The sequence below is a fragment of the Pelobates fuscus genome, chromosome 1 (genome assembly GCF_036172605.1).
Source record: "Pelobates fuscus isolate aPelFus1 chromosome 1, aPelFus1.pri, whole genome shotgun sequence".
Taxonomy (NCBI): domain Eukaryota; kingdom Metazoa; phylum Chordata; class Amphibia; order Anura; family Pelobatidae; genus Pelobates; species Pelobates fuscus.
This window is the reverse complement of record NC_086317.1, coordinates 241,822,413-241,838,417: the sequence shown is the minus strand read 5'-3', so window position 1 is coordinate 241,838,417 and position 16,005 is coordinate 241,822,413. Positions and strand designations below refer to the sequence as shown.

Genomic DNA, 16,005 nt, shown 5'->3' with positions numbered 1-16,005 from the left:
CACACACACTAACACACACACACTAACACACACACACTAACACACTAACACACTAACACACACACACTAACACACACACAGTAACACACACACACTAACACAGACGGGCAGGCTGGCGGGCGCGTCAGGGAGCACTCTCCCTGGCTGAGTGCTTCCTCTTCAGCTCCCTCGCGTGCCTCGTAGGGGTGCCGGTGCCAGAAGATGACGTCATTTTCCGGCTCCGGCATCAGTGCGGTGCGCGAGGGAGCTGAAGAGGAAGCACTCAGCAAGGGAGAGTTCTCCCTGACGGGCCCGCCAGCCTGCCTGCCGGGTGACTGCAGGGCCAGCCTCGGGGGGCCCTGAGGTGGCCGGCTCCTCGGCCCCCCAGGAGAAGAGGCTGGCCACAGTGGCTACATACCGGGTCGCAGGGGCGGCCGGGCCCCCTGGTGGGCCGGGCCCGGTCGCAGCCGCGACCCCGGTATGTAGCCACTGTGTAGCACTCATAGGAAATAAAGAAAAAAAGTGCCATTCTACCTGGGTATAGTTTGCTTTAAAAAGTTACTTTTAATAAATAAATCTAAAATAAATGTAAAAAAGAGAGTTATAAAAGCAACAGGAGTAAGTGGAGACAATCCAGCGTGTAAAGCTTTACACGCTGGATTGTCTCCACTTACTCCTGTTGCTTTTATAATTCTAATTCTTTCTTTTTCACATTTATTTATTAAAAGTTACTTTAAAATTATTTTGTCACACCTACAGACTTATCATCATTTTGCATCGGATGCCCTGTTTAACTGTCTCCTTTGTAGGCAGGTTTATGACATATTTTGCAGAGCTTCAGAAGGCGGTTGTTGATTCTGCAGCTCATTCTTTGGCTGAGAACATCAGCTGACTGTTCTCAGCCAATGAATGAGCGTCTGTGCTTGGAAATATGTACAGTATTGACATTAGCCAGCCTAACACGAGTACAGGACTGGCCAAAGATGCCCCAATGATGCTGCAGGAGGTGTAGTTACACCTATGTCAGCAATGGGGTTCATCTCTGTATGTGCAGCGTTTTTTTTTTTGGAAAACTGCTGCTGCACATACAGACTCTAGGCACCATAGCCACTTCAGGTGCTTGGAGTAACGTTTTAAATACCAAAGTGCTTTGTATACACTTTAAATTCATGACAATTCACACTGTTTGAGTGAGATATACATGATATATTTTATAGAGAAGAATTTGTAATACTAATTAATGTTTTTGTACCTTGACCTGTAAATATATATATATTATTTTTAATTACATTCTTTGTTAAATTTTTTCATTTTAAACAAAACAAAAGAATGGAAAACTTACATAGTGACTTGTCAGCTTTTTCCTCAAATCTAAATACAGTATGATTCCACAACCAGTCAAAAATGTTATTCCAAGAAGGCTTCATTTTTTTGGCATCCCCACCCAATAGCCTGTAAATATGTTTTAAATGTATCACGATCCATCTTTTCACGCTACATGTCATTCTCTGTCCCATATGTCTTACACATGCTGTATATGACATTTCATGTAATTTTCCTTTCATCTTCCGATATAGCATTTCTTAGAGTCAATATGTAGGTTGAGGTATAGTTATTAAAGTCTTTGTTGGGGGGGGAGGAGCCTGGCATCCAGACTGAGCGGTTTTGCTGAACCTCAGCTCCCGCTTTATTCTGCATTTTCTGGGGGTAATTCCCCTAAAACCCAATGCAGCCGCACACTGGAGGAAGGCTACCTTGGAGGGGACACCCAGTGGAATCGCCCGATACCACATACAAGCCTGTAACCCCCCCGGGGACCAGACGAGATACTCTGAGGCCTGCCGGAGATCGAGCAGCGGGGAGACGGCCGCTCCCCGGGCTGACTGACCTGGACGTAGTGCCCTCGGGGTTGACCACTTCTACCCCCCCCTGGACCAACTGGTCATCTCAGTCCGCACCAAGCGACAGCAAGGGCAGCGAGAAGCTGAACCAACAATTCGACGACCGCACCACAAGGGCAGCCGGGCGCGTGGTGCACCCAAGATGGCGGCGGCAAGCACACCAGGCAAGCCACACTACAAATTTGAAACGGAGATCCACAGTGAAGATGTGAGGCGCATAGTAGCTGCTTTTGCCTGATTCTGGCACAAGCTAAATAAAACGCTGCAAACCCCTCAAGCGACCCTGCAACCCCTAACAGGTACGGGTAAACACGACCGTGCCCACGGGGAAAAGAGAAAAGTACCGCCACACAAGCAGACAGTACACAAGAATGGAGTTGGGAACGAGGGGAAGAGGCACCCCACTCCGGGCACAGCGACTGATCCCAAACCAGCAACGCAAGCACAATGCCCACCGAGGCCGAGGGCCGTGTGGAAACCACCTCTGCAGCATCAACCACCCTGCAAGGGGAATGCCCGCTGCAGGCGGTGAAGATACACCGGCTCCACCTGCACCCGACAAGGGAATGCCTCGAACTCTCAGAGCCCTCGAGTCAGTGGTCCGAAGATGCCACCCTCCATAAGGGCCTGGGGCTGGAGGGGGACCTCGACCCACAACTACCGCACCGACTTCACATGCCTTCCTACCCCTGACAACAACTGGCCACGAACAGGCATGGGATGAAAGGGACTGAAAGCGGACACGCAGAACTCTTTTTTTTTTTTTTGGGGGGTGAAAATGTTTTATTGCCATTATTGACTGTAATATTATGAATATATACACACGCTCACACAATAGCCCCAGGGCGACTATGAAAATGCCAGCCTGCTATTCTCTTCCAGTAGATAACATGTTCTGATAAAATGCCAATCTAGTCTAAAACAGTAAATAACTTTGTAAATAAAAAGCAACCACATATGTGGCTTAGAAAAAGTCACGGTCATAAAAAATAGACAATTATATTTCCTGGTCCAGGACACCTTTGTATTTATACAGTGTTTCAGTTAAAGGACCACTCTAGTGCCAGGAAAACATACTCGTTTTCCTGGCACTAGAGTGCCCTGAGGGTGCCCCCACCCTCAGGGACCCCCTCCCGCCCGGCTCTGGAAAGGGGAAAGGGGTAAAAACGTACCTTTTTCCAGCGGTGGGCGGAGAGCTCTCCTCCTCTGATCCTCCTCTTCTCCTCCCCGTCGGCTGAATGCGCACGCGCGGCAAGAGCTGCGCGCGCATTCAGCCGGTCACATAGGAAAGCATTCATAATGCTTTCCTATGGACGCTTGCGTGCTCTCACTGTGATTTTCACAGTGAGAATCACGCAAGCGCCTCTAGCGGCTGTCAGTGAGACAGCCACTAGAGGAAATAGGGGAAGGCTTAACCCATTCACAAACATAGCAGTTTCTCGCTTATTGTGCACGTCAGTATTTGCAAGCAGTTTATCGCTTATTGTGTTAGCGTGTTCTTATTATTTGAGTTAATTTTACACAACAGGGAATTACTGAGCCTGCGCACTCACTCTATTCAAAGCTTGCTCACTTAACCTATTACAACTAGTCAATGTTAAGCGACTTAAATTGCATATTGCCTAAACCTGTTTACAAAAGCAACGTTAAACCATAAAACATAAAAAAGAGGTACAATTAAGGAAATGTTAGATACCACTGTTATTGAACCCTATACTGTATTCTAAATGCACATTTCCCTCTCTCTATTCTGTATCCCATCTAATATGCCTCAATAAAATACAGATTGACAAATAAAGTCTTTGTTAGTGAAGGTAAGGGCAGGAATTTGACTTTAAAGGGACGGTGTAAACAATATAACCAGTACAGCGTGCTGTAGTAATAATAGTGACAGGTGTTTTTAGGTACGAGTCAAACCATTTTCAAACAGTTTAACATTTACTTTCTAGAGCAGGGGTACGCAACCTTCAGCACTCAAGATGCTGTGGTCTACATCTCCCATAATGCCCTTACAGCTATAATGCTGGCAAAGCATCAGGGGAGATTTAGTCAAAGGTAGTCTGAAGGTTGCCTACACCTGTACTGGATCATTCATTGGCTGAAGGCATTAGCTGTCAGCTAATGAATGCAATCCAAATGGGGTCTAACTTGATATATCTAATACTGAAGTAGGAATTTCTATTTTAACTATATCTGAATAAAGAGCTGCACCGCAGGCTCCTGGAGACCCAGATATGTTTCAGAACATTTGAAAAAAAATTAACTGAGTCTCACCTGGAGAATGGCAACAGAGAACTCCTGGCTCTAGTATCCCTCTTAACGTGACCAACGTTAACTAGGCACCATAGATTTATAGAATGAGGCAATATGTTAAAAGGGAACTGACACTTCTCTGGATCTTACACCATGGAATAAAACATTAAAGGGATCCTATAGTGCCAGGAAAACAAACTTTGCACTAGACCTCCCCATTATTATTCAATGCTTTCCTATGGGGAAAATCTGACGGTGGAGGTCCTCATGGAGAGCGTGAGGACGTCCAGCGTCAGATAACAGACCAAAAGTCTGTTTGGATTCCGGAAGCCCTCTAGTGGCTGTCTGGTAGACAGCCACTGAGGGCATACTTAGAGCTGCAATATAAATATTGCAGCACTAGGTACAAAAGGGACACAGCACCCAGACCACTTCAATGAGCTGAAGTGCTCTGGGTGCCTACAGTGTACCTTTAAATATCACCCATAGCCTTGTTACCTTTTTCATGAGATGCTCCATTTTCTCTTAAATTTATGTAAAACCTTTAGAAAATTACTTCATAATCCAGATGACTCAAGGCAAAGCCAGGACTAATATTGCATCTGAGAAAGAGAGATAGAAACATTGTTTCATTGCTCCTCTTCTCTGTACACTTTCTCTAAGATGACTGTCAGGTACAGAGGACACAATTTGTAACAATGACTGACAGGGAGCCAAGATGGAGGTGCCCAGTTGCAGGATAAGAGGTCAGGATTTCTACATTTATTTTTATTTTTCACAGATATATTTGTTAAACATAGGGGATAAGTACACATAGTATTAAAAATCATGAACAAATACAATCCTGAAAGTAAAAGTTCACAATTAATATTATTGTAAATTACCATACTTTAAGTGTAATGGATATAAATTATAATCATACAGTGTTCATGGGAGGGCTTGCAAGGGGGCAGAGGGAAATTATCCCCTCGTCACGACCATGGAGGGGTTGAAAAGGAGTTTTAGGCTACAGCCTCAAACTATTGTTCTGAAAATTAAATAGCAGGAGGTGTGTTCAAATAAACAGTAACACTGAATAATCCCTGTAAAGTTTATTTATTAATCTACATCTTATTGTCATCACTCCCTCCCTATCCCGATCCTATGCCTCCCCTGCTCTTTACAAAGTAGAACAAAACAAAAAAGAAAGGTGCAATTTGTGGCGCTAGAAAATTGCTGCTAGAACACACCAGTGGGGTTTAATCACAAAAATCCCACAGAAACAAGAACACAACAATGCAGAAAAATGTGCAGCGCATGTGAAGAATTCCCTCAAATATATTTCAACGGTGCTTACACCTTAGGTGGATGTGTAAGTCAATAGGAATAAGGATAAATAAATACCCCAATGTCAACGGATGTCAGTAGATATTAACCCTGTACATAGAAGACAGGAAACTCATAGCATAATACTGTAATGGTGAACAAATCTGATGTGATAGTCTATATAGTCCAACTGAGTTTTAGTTCCGTTGACATTGGGGTATTTATTTATCCTTATTCCTATTGACTTACACATCCACCTAAGGTGTAAGCACCATTGAAATATATTTGTGTGAATTCTTCACATGCGCTGCACACTTTGGTGCATTGTTGTGTTCTTTACAAAGTAAGCAGACACACATCATTTATAAAATTTCACTTTACCCCAAGTACCCTACACTCTATTTGCATGTTAAAGGAAAGCTATAGTGCCTGGGAAAACAAACTTGATGAGGATATTTGACAAGTAATTTACATACAATATATAACAGACCTCAAAGAAGCTTACTATCTATGAGGATGTTAGTTAATTCGCTCAACTTTTTAGTAGATTGACCCATGTAAAGTCAGTCAGTCACATGGGCATTTAAGAATATAAATTACCCAAGTAGACTCGCAATTATACCTTTGTCTGACTTGGAATGACCTTCCAATACTTGTGTGAAATCATTGATATGGGAGTGGCAATTCCCATATTTCAGACATAGGAACATTTCCATATAAGGTTCTCCAAAATTTATCTCACTGATTTCTCACTACCAAGCCTTCACCGGTATATCTCTTGAGATATTTTCTTTCTTATAAGACAGAAGGGTAGGAGTTTGAAAGTCTTCAATCTGCAAATCCATAACTTTGAAAAAAAAAAAAGGCCAGTGCTTCTTAAAGGTACACTCAACTGCCTAAATAATAGCAAATTATTATTATTTTTTTTAAATCAATGTTTAGTAGATATATACTTAGTGAAAACATGTATGCATTTTCTTTTAATGAATTTATGTAAAAAAAAAAAACTACAAAAAAACTTTCAAAACCTGCAAATCTCTTGAGAGTTTGTAAACCCTCCACATCTTCCACATCCCATACATTCTGTGGCTGTCCAATCACATACTTCCCAGTACAGCTCAATGAGAAGTCTTTGCAAGGCAGGTGCTCTGGTCAGTTGGCTGTCAGGAAGTAGCAGGACTGGGTCTATGTTTGAAAGACAGGGGGGTTAATATATAAAACTGCCAATTCTTATTGAAATCTGCCTTTTTTGTAAAATGTAAAAGAGGACACACTCTTGAGTCCAGTGGCGGAAGTACCGTGGTCGTAAAGGTTGCAGCTGCAACCGAGCCCGTCACTCCAGGGGGCCCAGCCGTAGCTATGTAAAGCGAACCCCGCCCCCGCGCGATATAATAGCCGGGGCCGCGCGTTCAGGGGCCCATTGGGTGGCCCATGCTGTTAGGGCCACCCGATGGCAATGAATATCCAGGGTGCCTGGTCAGCGCTGCAGCGCTTTAACAGTGCGACCCAGCCCCTGTCATGACGTCAGACTCTGGGAGGAAGTGACTGCCCCGGTCACTTCTTCCCAGCAATCATAATGAGCCGCGCAGGAGGAGGAAGGAGAGGATGGAGTCAGAGTTCCCACTCTGACTCCCATCAGCCTGAGCCACTGGACCCCAGGGAAAGTCACCCTCCTGTACCTAAAAGGTAGGAAACAGGAGGGTGACAAACATTTTGCATGTGTGTGTGTTAGTGTCTGTTTGTAGGTGTCTCTATTTGTGTCTGTGTGTGTGTGTGTGTGTGTGTGTATGTATGTGTCTGTGTGTGTGTGTGTATGTCTGCATGTGTATCTGTTTGTCTGCGTGTGTGTGGGGAGGGGGGTGGACTTATGAGAGGGGGGAAAATAGATGTATGGGGGGCCCCATGGCAATTTTCGCACCGGGGTCCCGTGGTTTGTAGTAATGCCTGCTTGACACATAAAGCATGTATGTACGTAGTGGGCACTGGATGAGATAAGCCTTCCCATAACCAACCATTAAACCCCTAAATAAAGACAGACACCAATATTGGATGAAACAGGCCACAGCATTTTTTAAAAACATATAAATACTGTATAACACATTCTTCTTTATTATAAGTCTTTAAATACAATTAACCGATCAATAAATAACAAATAAATAAAGTCATACAGTATATTTAACTTTAATCAAACATCCTTGCCCAAAGGCTCTCACCTCCCCCGTTGTCATAACAAAATTCCCTTTTCCTTTAATGCTCCCCACCAGCTGGCTTTTAGTTCAGTGGGGACATGTCCAACCTGGTACCCTTGCGGTTTACCATAAGAGACAGGGGAGGTTGAAGCCATTATTATCCACCTTGATATTCTACCTGTAAAGCCATCTCCCAACATGTTTGGCAAGGACACCACCGGCCCCCCAACCGCCCCTCCGCTGTAACGATAAACCAGGACCTAAAAGAAGGGAGGGTGAAGAAGGGAAACTTTTGCTGGCCCGGATCCCAACACTCCCACACAGGCATGAAAGCCAACCACAGCTCATCCATTCCCACACTAATACATGTGCCCTTGTCCATTAAGCGGCGCACTCTCCCTTGGGTCTCTTCAGCAAGCTAGAGTGATTTAGGGTCTGGAGTGTTCATAGAGAAACTCTAAAACCAGTCTCTGTGAGATGCACTTACTTTCACTTTGAACTATAGTGAGACAGGCAGCCCTCCTGGTCATATGCTTGAAATCAACAATCAAAATAAGCCTGCTTGGACAGGAAATAACACCTAAAACACTTGAGGAAGCAAGGATTCGGTTTAATTAAGTGTTCCTTTAATAGATCATGCTCACAATGTAAAAAAAAACACCTCCTGGGCTCCATAGTGTAATGTATAATGTAGTCAATAATGTATACTGCTGAATGTATAATATACTGTATAATGCTGTGTGCGTAACGTACTATATAATGTATATTACTAGATGCATACCGCACTGTATAGAGCTGCATCAAACACCCATTAAGCTTCATGTAAAACACACTGTATAACGTATGCTGCATCTAACACCAACTGCTCCAACATTTTCCTTGGTGCAGGATACTATAATGGACACACCAAGGTTGCAATAAAGAGTTTAAAGGAAGGCACCATGTCCACCGCGGATTTCCTTGAAGAAGCTAATCTGATGAAACAACTACAGCACTCTCGACTGGTCCGTTTACATGCTGTAGTAACCCAAGAGCCTATATACATAGTCACGGAGTACATGGAAAATGGTGAGCATATGTGGTGTCTTGCTTTATTCTGTAACGGGTTTTTCCAGAATAAGAGAGGATCGTCAGCAATCCTATCACAGGCACAAGAAGCCAAAATAAATAGGTGTATTACAAGGCGGTAGAGTCAGGTTCACCACCAAGCTGGAAATTGGAAATACCAGAAATAAGCTATCCTAACTCAGACCAGGAGGAAGACACAAAAATAATAATTATAAAAATCAATCGACAAAAACAGGGTTAACGACAGAACTGGGTCTAGCAGGACAGTAACTCGTGGTCAGTAATGTAGCCAGGTCTGATACACTAGAAACAGAACAGGAACAACTCAAAATCAATAGACAATGCCACGTCAGGAACAGTAGCAAATCAAAAACCATAAAAGGGCACTGGACCAGAGATTGCATAAGTTTACATGGGCCCAGGTCCTTATGTCAGTTTTGTATCATTGACGCATTCACAGTGTGTCAGACAGGACACCAATAATAAAATAGTCAATAGGAAAGGAATAAAGGGAAAATTCTAAATTAATGGTTACCTAATTCAGAAAACCTCTGGATCCTTGTTGATCACCACTCTAGGATGAAGAATTAGAAAGATGCAAGGTGGGACCTTTATTGCTACTTTCATGGGAGGAAAAAGAATGTGGGACCACATGAGGAGAGGGTTCCCTGGCAGGAGGAGCAGTGAAGGTCAAAATAGTTTGGAGAGCCTGGGCTATCTGATCTAACCTGTGGTCCTGTTTCTGCAACCTAACCTGAAACTTGCTACCTTATACCCAAGATCCATTTCGTAATGTCAAGATATGAGAGGACCCTTAGCAAGATTTGAGTCAGCAATCCTATCAAAGGCACAGAAGGAAAGGATAGACAGGCAAATTACCAGACTGTAGAGTCAGGCTTAACATTAAGCTGGAAGCTCTTTAATTAGTGCCTATTGTCACTTTGATTTATTGTTTCAATCTAAAGTACTTGGTCAATGACAATGAATATGCAACATTTTCTATCCAGGTTGTCTGGTGGACTATTTGAAAACCCCAGAAGGGCTCAGACTAACCATCTATAAACTTATTGACATGTCTGCTCAGGTAAGCAAAAAGCAGAAGTTGGAGACTAAAGGGTGCCATTTGCCCCACCCCCTCTAGAATGTAAGCTCATTTGAGCAGGTCCCTCAACAACCTCTGTTTCTGTGTGTCCAGTTTGTCTGGTTACAAATACATGTCTGTTAGTCCATCCAATGTACAGTGCTGCGGGATTAGTTGGTGCTTTATAAATAATAACAATGATTCAGGTGGAAGAGGAAATAATGAATTGAAAATAATGAATGGAATAATATTGTCACAATTCCAAAGCACAAGTTGTAATGCAGTAGAATGATCCATCGAGTGGACACTGATTACTCAAAGATTGAAGACCCAATTGAGCAGAAAATTGCAGTGACACAGACAAAATGCTCCTTCGTGGGCTGTGCTAGGTTTGTTAGGAGAGAACTCCATTTGGTCAATATGTTCATCTAATCCCTGCAAGGGCAACACAGGGCTTATATAGATAATGGGCTTTGGAATCCAGAATGATGACAGAAATGGTCACAGTGATGTGGAAGGGTTGATGAGGACTGAAGATTACCACATGGTCATTAAAAACCACACCATGCTGTACTAACTCTGCACATGTAGCATTAAAGCCAAACTTTATGCATTAGCCCTGCACCATCTACACTAGATTAAAATGATTTAGAGGTGTCATTTCTCTCTCAATATTACGTTGCACTTGGGGCTGATAATGAAAGCGCACCAAAATCAGACCCAGTGTGATACAGGACCCTACCTGAGGCTCCAGTCTAGGTTAGGTCCCCTACCAGAAACACCCCAGGTCCAGATGTTTGGAGAGACTCCCCTTTCTGTTAACAAATAACTTTGCTTCACTTTTATGTTTTTTTTGTTGTTTTTTAATCTCAAAAGTACTTATTTTTTATCAAATATATCTCCTTTGTCATCCCTCCAAGGTTGCAGAAGGCATGGCATTCCTGGAACGTAAAAATTATATCCACCGTGACCTGCGAGCAGCTAATATCCTGGTGTCAGAATCTATATGCTGCAAGATAGCAGATTTTGGACTGGCAAGATTGATATTGAATGATACCTACACAGCTAAAGAAGGTAGAATATTCACAGATAAATAATATTTTGTAATTTAGTGAGCTTATAGGTAGGTACATTCCATGTACCGTAACCACTACCAGCAAAAACAGATTTTACAAGGCAACACTCCCTGCCTCCACTACAGCTCAGTGAGAGACGGATGTCTGGCTGTGCTAAGCCTGACGGTGGTATAAGCTGATACAACAGCCAATCAGCTAGTATGCAGGGTTTAGGACAGGGGAACGAACGAAAGCTCTCACTTCCACCATCCAGAGAGGTGGAGAGCAGCACATGATGGAACCCACATAACATGGTGCTTGGAGTGATCTTCTAACTTCAAGATGATGTGCAATTTTGTGTACGGTAACTATTTCCTTGCTGATGTATAACATGTAACAGCGCAAATTGTGTATTTTAAGGGCATATTTATAACTATAATTATTATTAGTAATATTTTTAAAGAACAGTGACAAATTCGGATTCTGGGTACTTTAAGGAAAAATGATAACATTAAGGCCTTGAGTTAAATATACTTTCCAATACTGCTAGAAAAACTTTTCAAATGATTTTTCTACAAATCATTTTGAAAGCTTATTAAATCAAGGCGATTTAATTTAAGGTGAAGTCAAAATTAATTTCAAATGTAAGGTGAAAATTTCCAAACTGGAAAAATCCTCAGCTATGCGTTCAGTTCAACTACTCTGGCTTTAAATCTGAAATTCTCTTTGAATTCACTTTGGATTAGTCAAAGCAAAGCCCTGAATCACAGAGCTGGTTCATTGTCTAAGACCAGTGGTTTCAAAACTTTTTAGGTTCAAGGCGCCCTTAATATTTCATTTTTTTTCCAAGGCACCCCAAGTCAAAAAAAATTCTAGGTTGTATACATGTACAGCGCTGCAGCACTGTTTAGCAGAAATGTTTCCCTGTGAGGGGCAGATCCAGAACCAAATCTCGAGAGGGGCACAGGTAGGTTATTTAAAGAAATAATCCAGGCACAATAACCACTACAGCATGCTGTAGTGGTTATGGTGCCCGGAGTGCCCTCCAAGGATAAGTAGTTTAAGAACAGTTTGACAACTTACCTGGGGTCTGCCAGGATAAGGGCTGTAGTAGGGGATAGGGGTAGGGATGTGTGTGTGTTAGGGGTGCAATGTATGTGTGTGTGTGTGTGTGAAGGGTGCTATGTGTGTGGTTAAGTGTATGAGGGGTTCAGTATGTGTTTGTGTGAGTGGTGCATAGTGTGTATGGGGGTGCATTGTGTTTGTGAAGGAAGTAGTGTGTGCGTGAGGGATACAGTGTGTGTGTATTGAGAGGCAATGCTCCGAACTTGCAAGAGCTGCAGGTTAGAGCTCCCCCGGGTTCTCCCTCCCTCCCTGTCTGGCTGCCAGCATTACACTGCGAGATCTCTGAGAGAGTGAGGCACAGTTTCCAGTGCTATGATCATATGGTCAAAGCACCGGGAAAATATTTTGCAGTGCCCCTGTGTGCCCCAGGGTCTAAGAGCATCAGTGGTGCAGGGCATAGCTCAGACAAAGTGCTTCTGGCTCTGTTCAAAGTAGAGGAGGTGAGGAGCACCAGTTCACTCCTAGCATTATAACCATTACAGCTATGTGTAGTAGTCATGGTGCTTGGTGTGCTCCGTTAAACAAGCAGAGAAAAACATTGGTAAAGTAAAAATATGTTAGATCATTGATTCCCAAACTTTTTAGGTTCAAGGCACCCTTAATATTTCAGTATTTTTCCAAGGCACCACAAGTAAAAATTTCTAGGTTGTATATCTGTACAGTGATGCAGCATTTGTGTAATGTACAGTGTTGGTGTTTGAAGGGGTGCTTGTATATAGTTATTGTGTTTTAATACAGGGGTGTGTTTGTATGTAATGTTTGCGTTTGATTGCTAGGGTGTGTCTGAATATAATGTTCACTTTTAAATGTGAATGAACATTTATGTGAAGTTTTTGTGTTTGAGTGAAGAGGCGTGGTTGTATGTAATATTTGTGTTAGATTGCAGGAGTGTGCAGGTATATTGTGCTTGTGTTTGATTGCTTGGATGCATGCACATACACTACTACATACATACATACATACATACACAGATATTCGTGCACATTAACACACAGATTCATATAAATACTCTGACACACACACATATAAATACACACACACGCACCCTGACATACACAAACATTAATACATGCCCACACCATGGCACAGATATACACATTCACAAAAACAAAATACACACCCTGACACACATATACAGATGTGTGCGCAGACACAGAAGCACACTGACATATATATATATACACACACACACACACACAGATGCACACCCTGACACATACACGTGATTATTATTATTATTTTTTTTATTATCTCCAGCCACCCTCCTGTTCCCTTCAGCTAACCTTATGTGCCAGGAGGGTGACTTGGAGTCTTGCTGCTGTTGAAGTGAGGGGTCTGGAGCTCTTCGTGCTCCTCTTCCCTCCTGCTGCGACTGCCTCCTCCCGTGCGGTCTCCCTGCAGGATGCTGGGAGGAAGTGACAGGCTGTCACTTCCTCCTAGCTGGCCAACATTACAGGGGCCTGGTCGCGGTCTTAATGGACTGCGGCACCCGACTGGGACCCTGTTCAGTAGTAATGTTTCCCTTGTGCTATAATCATAGAACCGGGGAAACATACCGCGGCACCTATGTGTGCATGTTGGGGACACAGTTTGGGAACCGATGTATTAGATTATAAACAAATATCTCTATAGGATCAAGCTGAAAGTAATATTAATTCAGGAATGTTTGTTTAACATGATCTAAGGGTAAGGTAGTGGGAATACATAAATCTCCACATAATATAAGTAACTATTTCATTTCAATCTTATAGGAGCAAAATTTCCTATTAAGTGGACAGCCCCCGAGGCAATAAATTATGGGAAGTTCACCATCAAATCAGATGTGTGGTCATTTGGTGTCTTACTGACTGAAATTGTCACCTATGGACGCATTCCATATCCAGGTGAGTTGGACAGGTATTGCTAGATATAGCCATACAATGATGAACTGTGTAAGAGAGCAGAGACTGAAGAAGAAATATAAGTACATGAACGGTAAAACCATAACCATAGGGTTATAAACTAAGCTACGTAAGGCATAGTAAGCATAACAGGTTGATAATCAACAAAGATCCTTCTTGTATGTGACTCTAGAAATAGATCTTGGTTAGTTCTTGAAATAAGGGTGTCAGGGCTCCGCGGGCAGCGGTGAGGGGAGGCTGCAATCCTCTCGCAGCACTCACCCTCGGTCCGTCGCCGCCCGCGGTCCCCTCTCCCCTTACCGTTAAGCGAGCGGCGTCCTCTCCTTCTGACACGCCGCTCGCGTCCTCCTCTCCTCCTCCCAGCGGCAGCATGTCTAACGCTGCACGCTGGGAGCCGGCACTATTATCTAAGCGCCGGGGTCACTCACGTGACCCGGCGTTAAAGCTACAGTGCAACAAACACAGTGGGGGGTATAGATATCCCCCACGTGTGTTTGTTAATACTGATTGGTGGTTAGCCAATCAGGATTCAGGCTAGGATTTAAATACTTACCTTTCCTGTCTATCTGTGCCCTGTTGTGGTCTTTGCTTTATAGTATCGATTGTGAACGTGTGCTTTCTGGTTACGTACCCTCTGGCTTGTTATACTGACTTTGTGACTTTCTCCTACCCTTTGACCTCGGCTTGTTTCTCGTTATTCTGTTTTCTGGTTCCCCTTACTCGGCTTGTCTCCTGACTATTCTTTGTGTGCTTAGCCCGGCCACTCTAAGGACCGGTACAGCACACTTTCTGTGTGTGTGTCTGTGTGTGTGTTAGCGTGTTGGGTTCCCCGGGATCGTGACATTACAACAGGGCCATAATGGAACCTGCTGACATACCACAGCTCCTAGTTAATCAGGAGGCTAGAATGGATGGCTTGGACCACCGTATGGATCAGTTTGCTCAAGCTTTGCAGACCATACTGGCTCGTACTGCACACCTGCAGCCTGCCGTCCAGGAGGCGGTTGCTGCTGTGTCCGAACCCATTGCCACTCCAGTACCCGTTCCTGCCCATGTAGTCCATATGACACCGCCACAGCACTATAGTGGTGACCCAGCATTGTGTCGTGGTTTCCTCAATCAAATTGACATCCATCTGGTGATGAATCCACGTTCCTATCCCACCGACAGATCCAAAATTGCCTTTTTGATAAACCACCTGTCTGGGAGAGCTTTAGCATGGGCAAACCCCATGTGGGAAAATATGTCTCCTATGTCCTTTGCGGATTTTTTGTCAGCATTCAAACGCACGTTTGATCAACCCGGTAGGGTTGCCTCTGCTGGCAAAGCTCTGCTTAGGGTTCGACAGGGTAACAGATCTGTAGCGGATTATACTATCGAATTCCGCACTCTAGCAGCTGAAGTGGTTTGGAATAACGACGCCCTCGTAACAGCCTTTCAGGAGGGTTTGGCCGCTTACATACTGGATGAAATAGCATCCAGGGAACTGCCTGTCCTTCTAGATGATATTATAGACCATGTAATCCTTATTGATAACCGCATTAGAGAGAGACGTAGTCAAAGACGGCTGGATACACGGGTGTTACCTGCTCTACCCAGTACTGCATTACTAGCGTTACCCGCTCCTAGGCAACCATCCCCCGAACCCATGCAATTGGGTGCTACGGGGTTAACTGAGGCTGAAAGAACGTATCGTAGAAGGGAGGGGTTATGTCTCTATTGTGGAAAGAGGGGTCACCACTGTAATACATGCCCTAAATTACAGGGAAACTCCAGCACCTAAGGCCTAGAGAGGGGTCGGCCTCGGGTGTTATGACTTTGTCCCCTCATGTGTCCATCTCCAGACCATTTATTACGGTCTCTCTTTTGGTCAATAAAACCACCATAACAACTAAAGCCTTGATCGATTCAGGTGCGGCTGACAACCTTATGGATGAGACCTTTGCCAGAACCGCAGCCTTGACTTTGATCCAAAAGGCCACACCCTTGGCCGTTGAGGCCATAGATGGTAGACCCCTTGAGAGACCTCTGGTGACCCATGAGACCCAAGATATAGAGATGTGTGTGGGTGCTTTACACAAGGAAAGGTTAACCTTCCAAATAATTGACTCCCCTACTGCTTCCATAGTTCTGGGTTTTCCCTGGTTA

General features: G+C 43.8%; 2 protein-coding genes across 2 annotated transcripts in view; one reads left to right on the top strand and one right to left on the bottom strand.

Annotated features, from left to right (window-relative positions):
• The window catches only part of BSDC1 (BSD domain containing 1), a 427,812-nt gene that overhangs the window by 35,019 nt on the left and 376,788 nt on the right, over positions 1 to 16,005 (bottom strand). The gene's annotated exons all lie outside the window — the stretch shown is intronic.
• The window catches only part of LCK (LCK proto-oncogene, Src family tyrosine kinase), a 100,569-nt gene that overhangs the window by 75,761 nt on the left and 8,803 nt on the right, over positions 1 to 16,005 (top strand). Inside the window, exons 9-12 of the mRNA XM_063456008.1 lie at positions 8,516 to 8,695; positions 9,703 to 9,779; positions 10,697 to 10,850; positions 13,708 to 13,839. Of these exons, the coding sequence (XP_063312078.1) occupies positions 8,516 to 8,695; positions 9,703 to 9,779; positions 10,697 to 10,850; positions 13,708 to 13,839 (543 nt within the window). The remainder of the gene's footprint in view (positions 1 to 8,515; positions 8,696 to 9,702; positions 9,780 to 10,696; positions 10,851 to 13,707; positions 13,840 to 16,005) is intronic.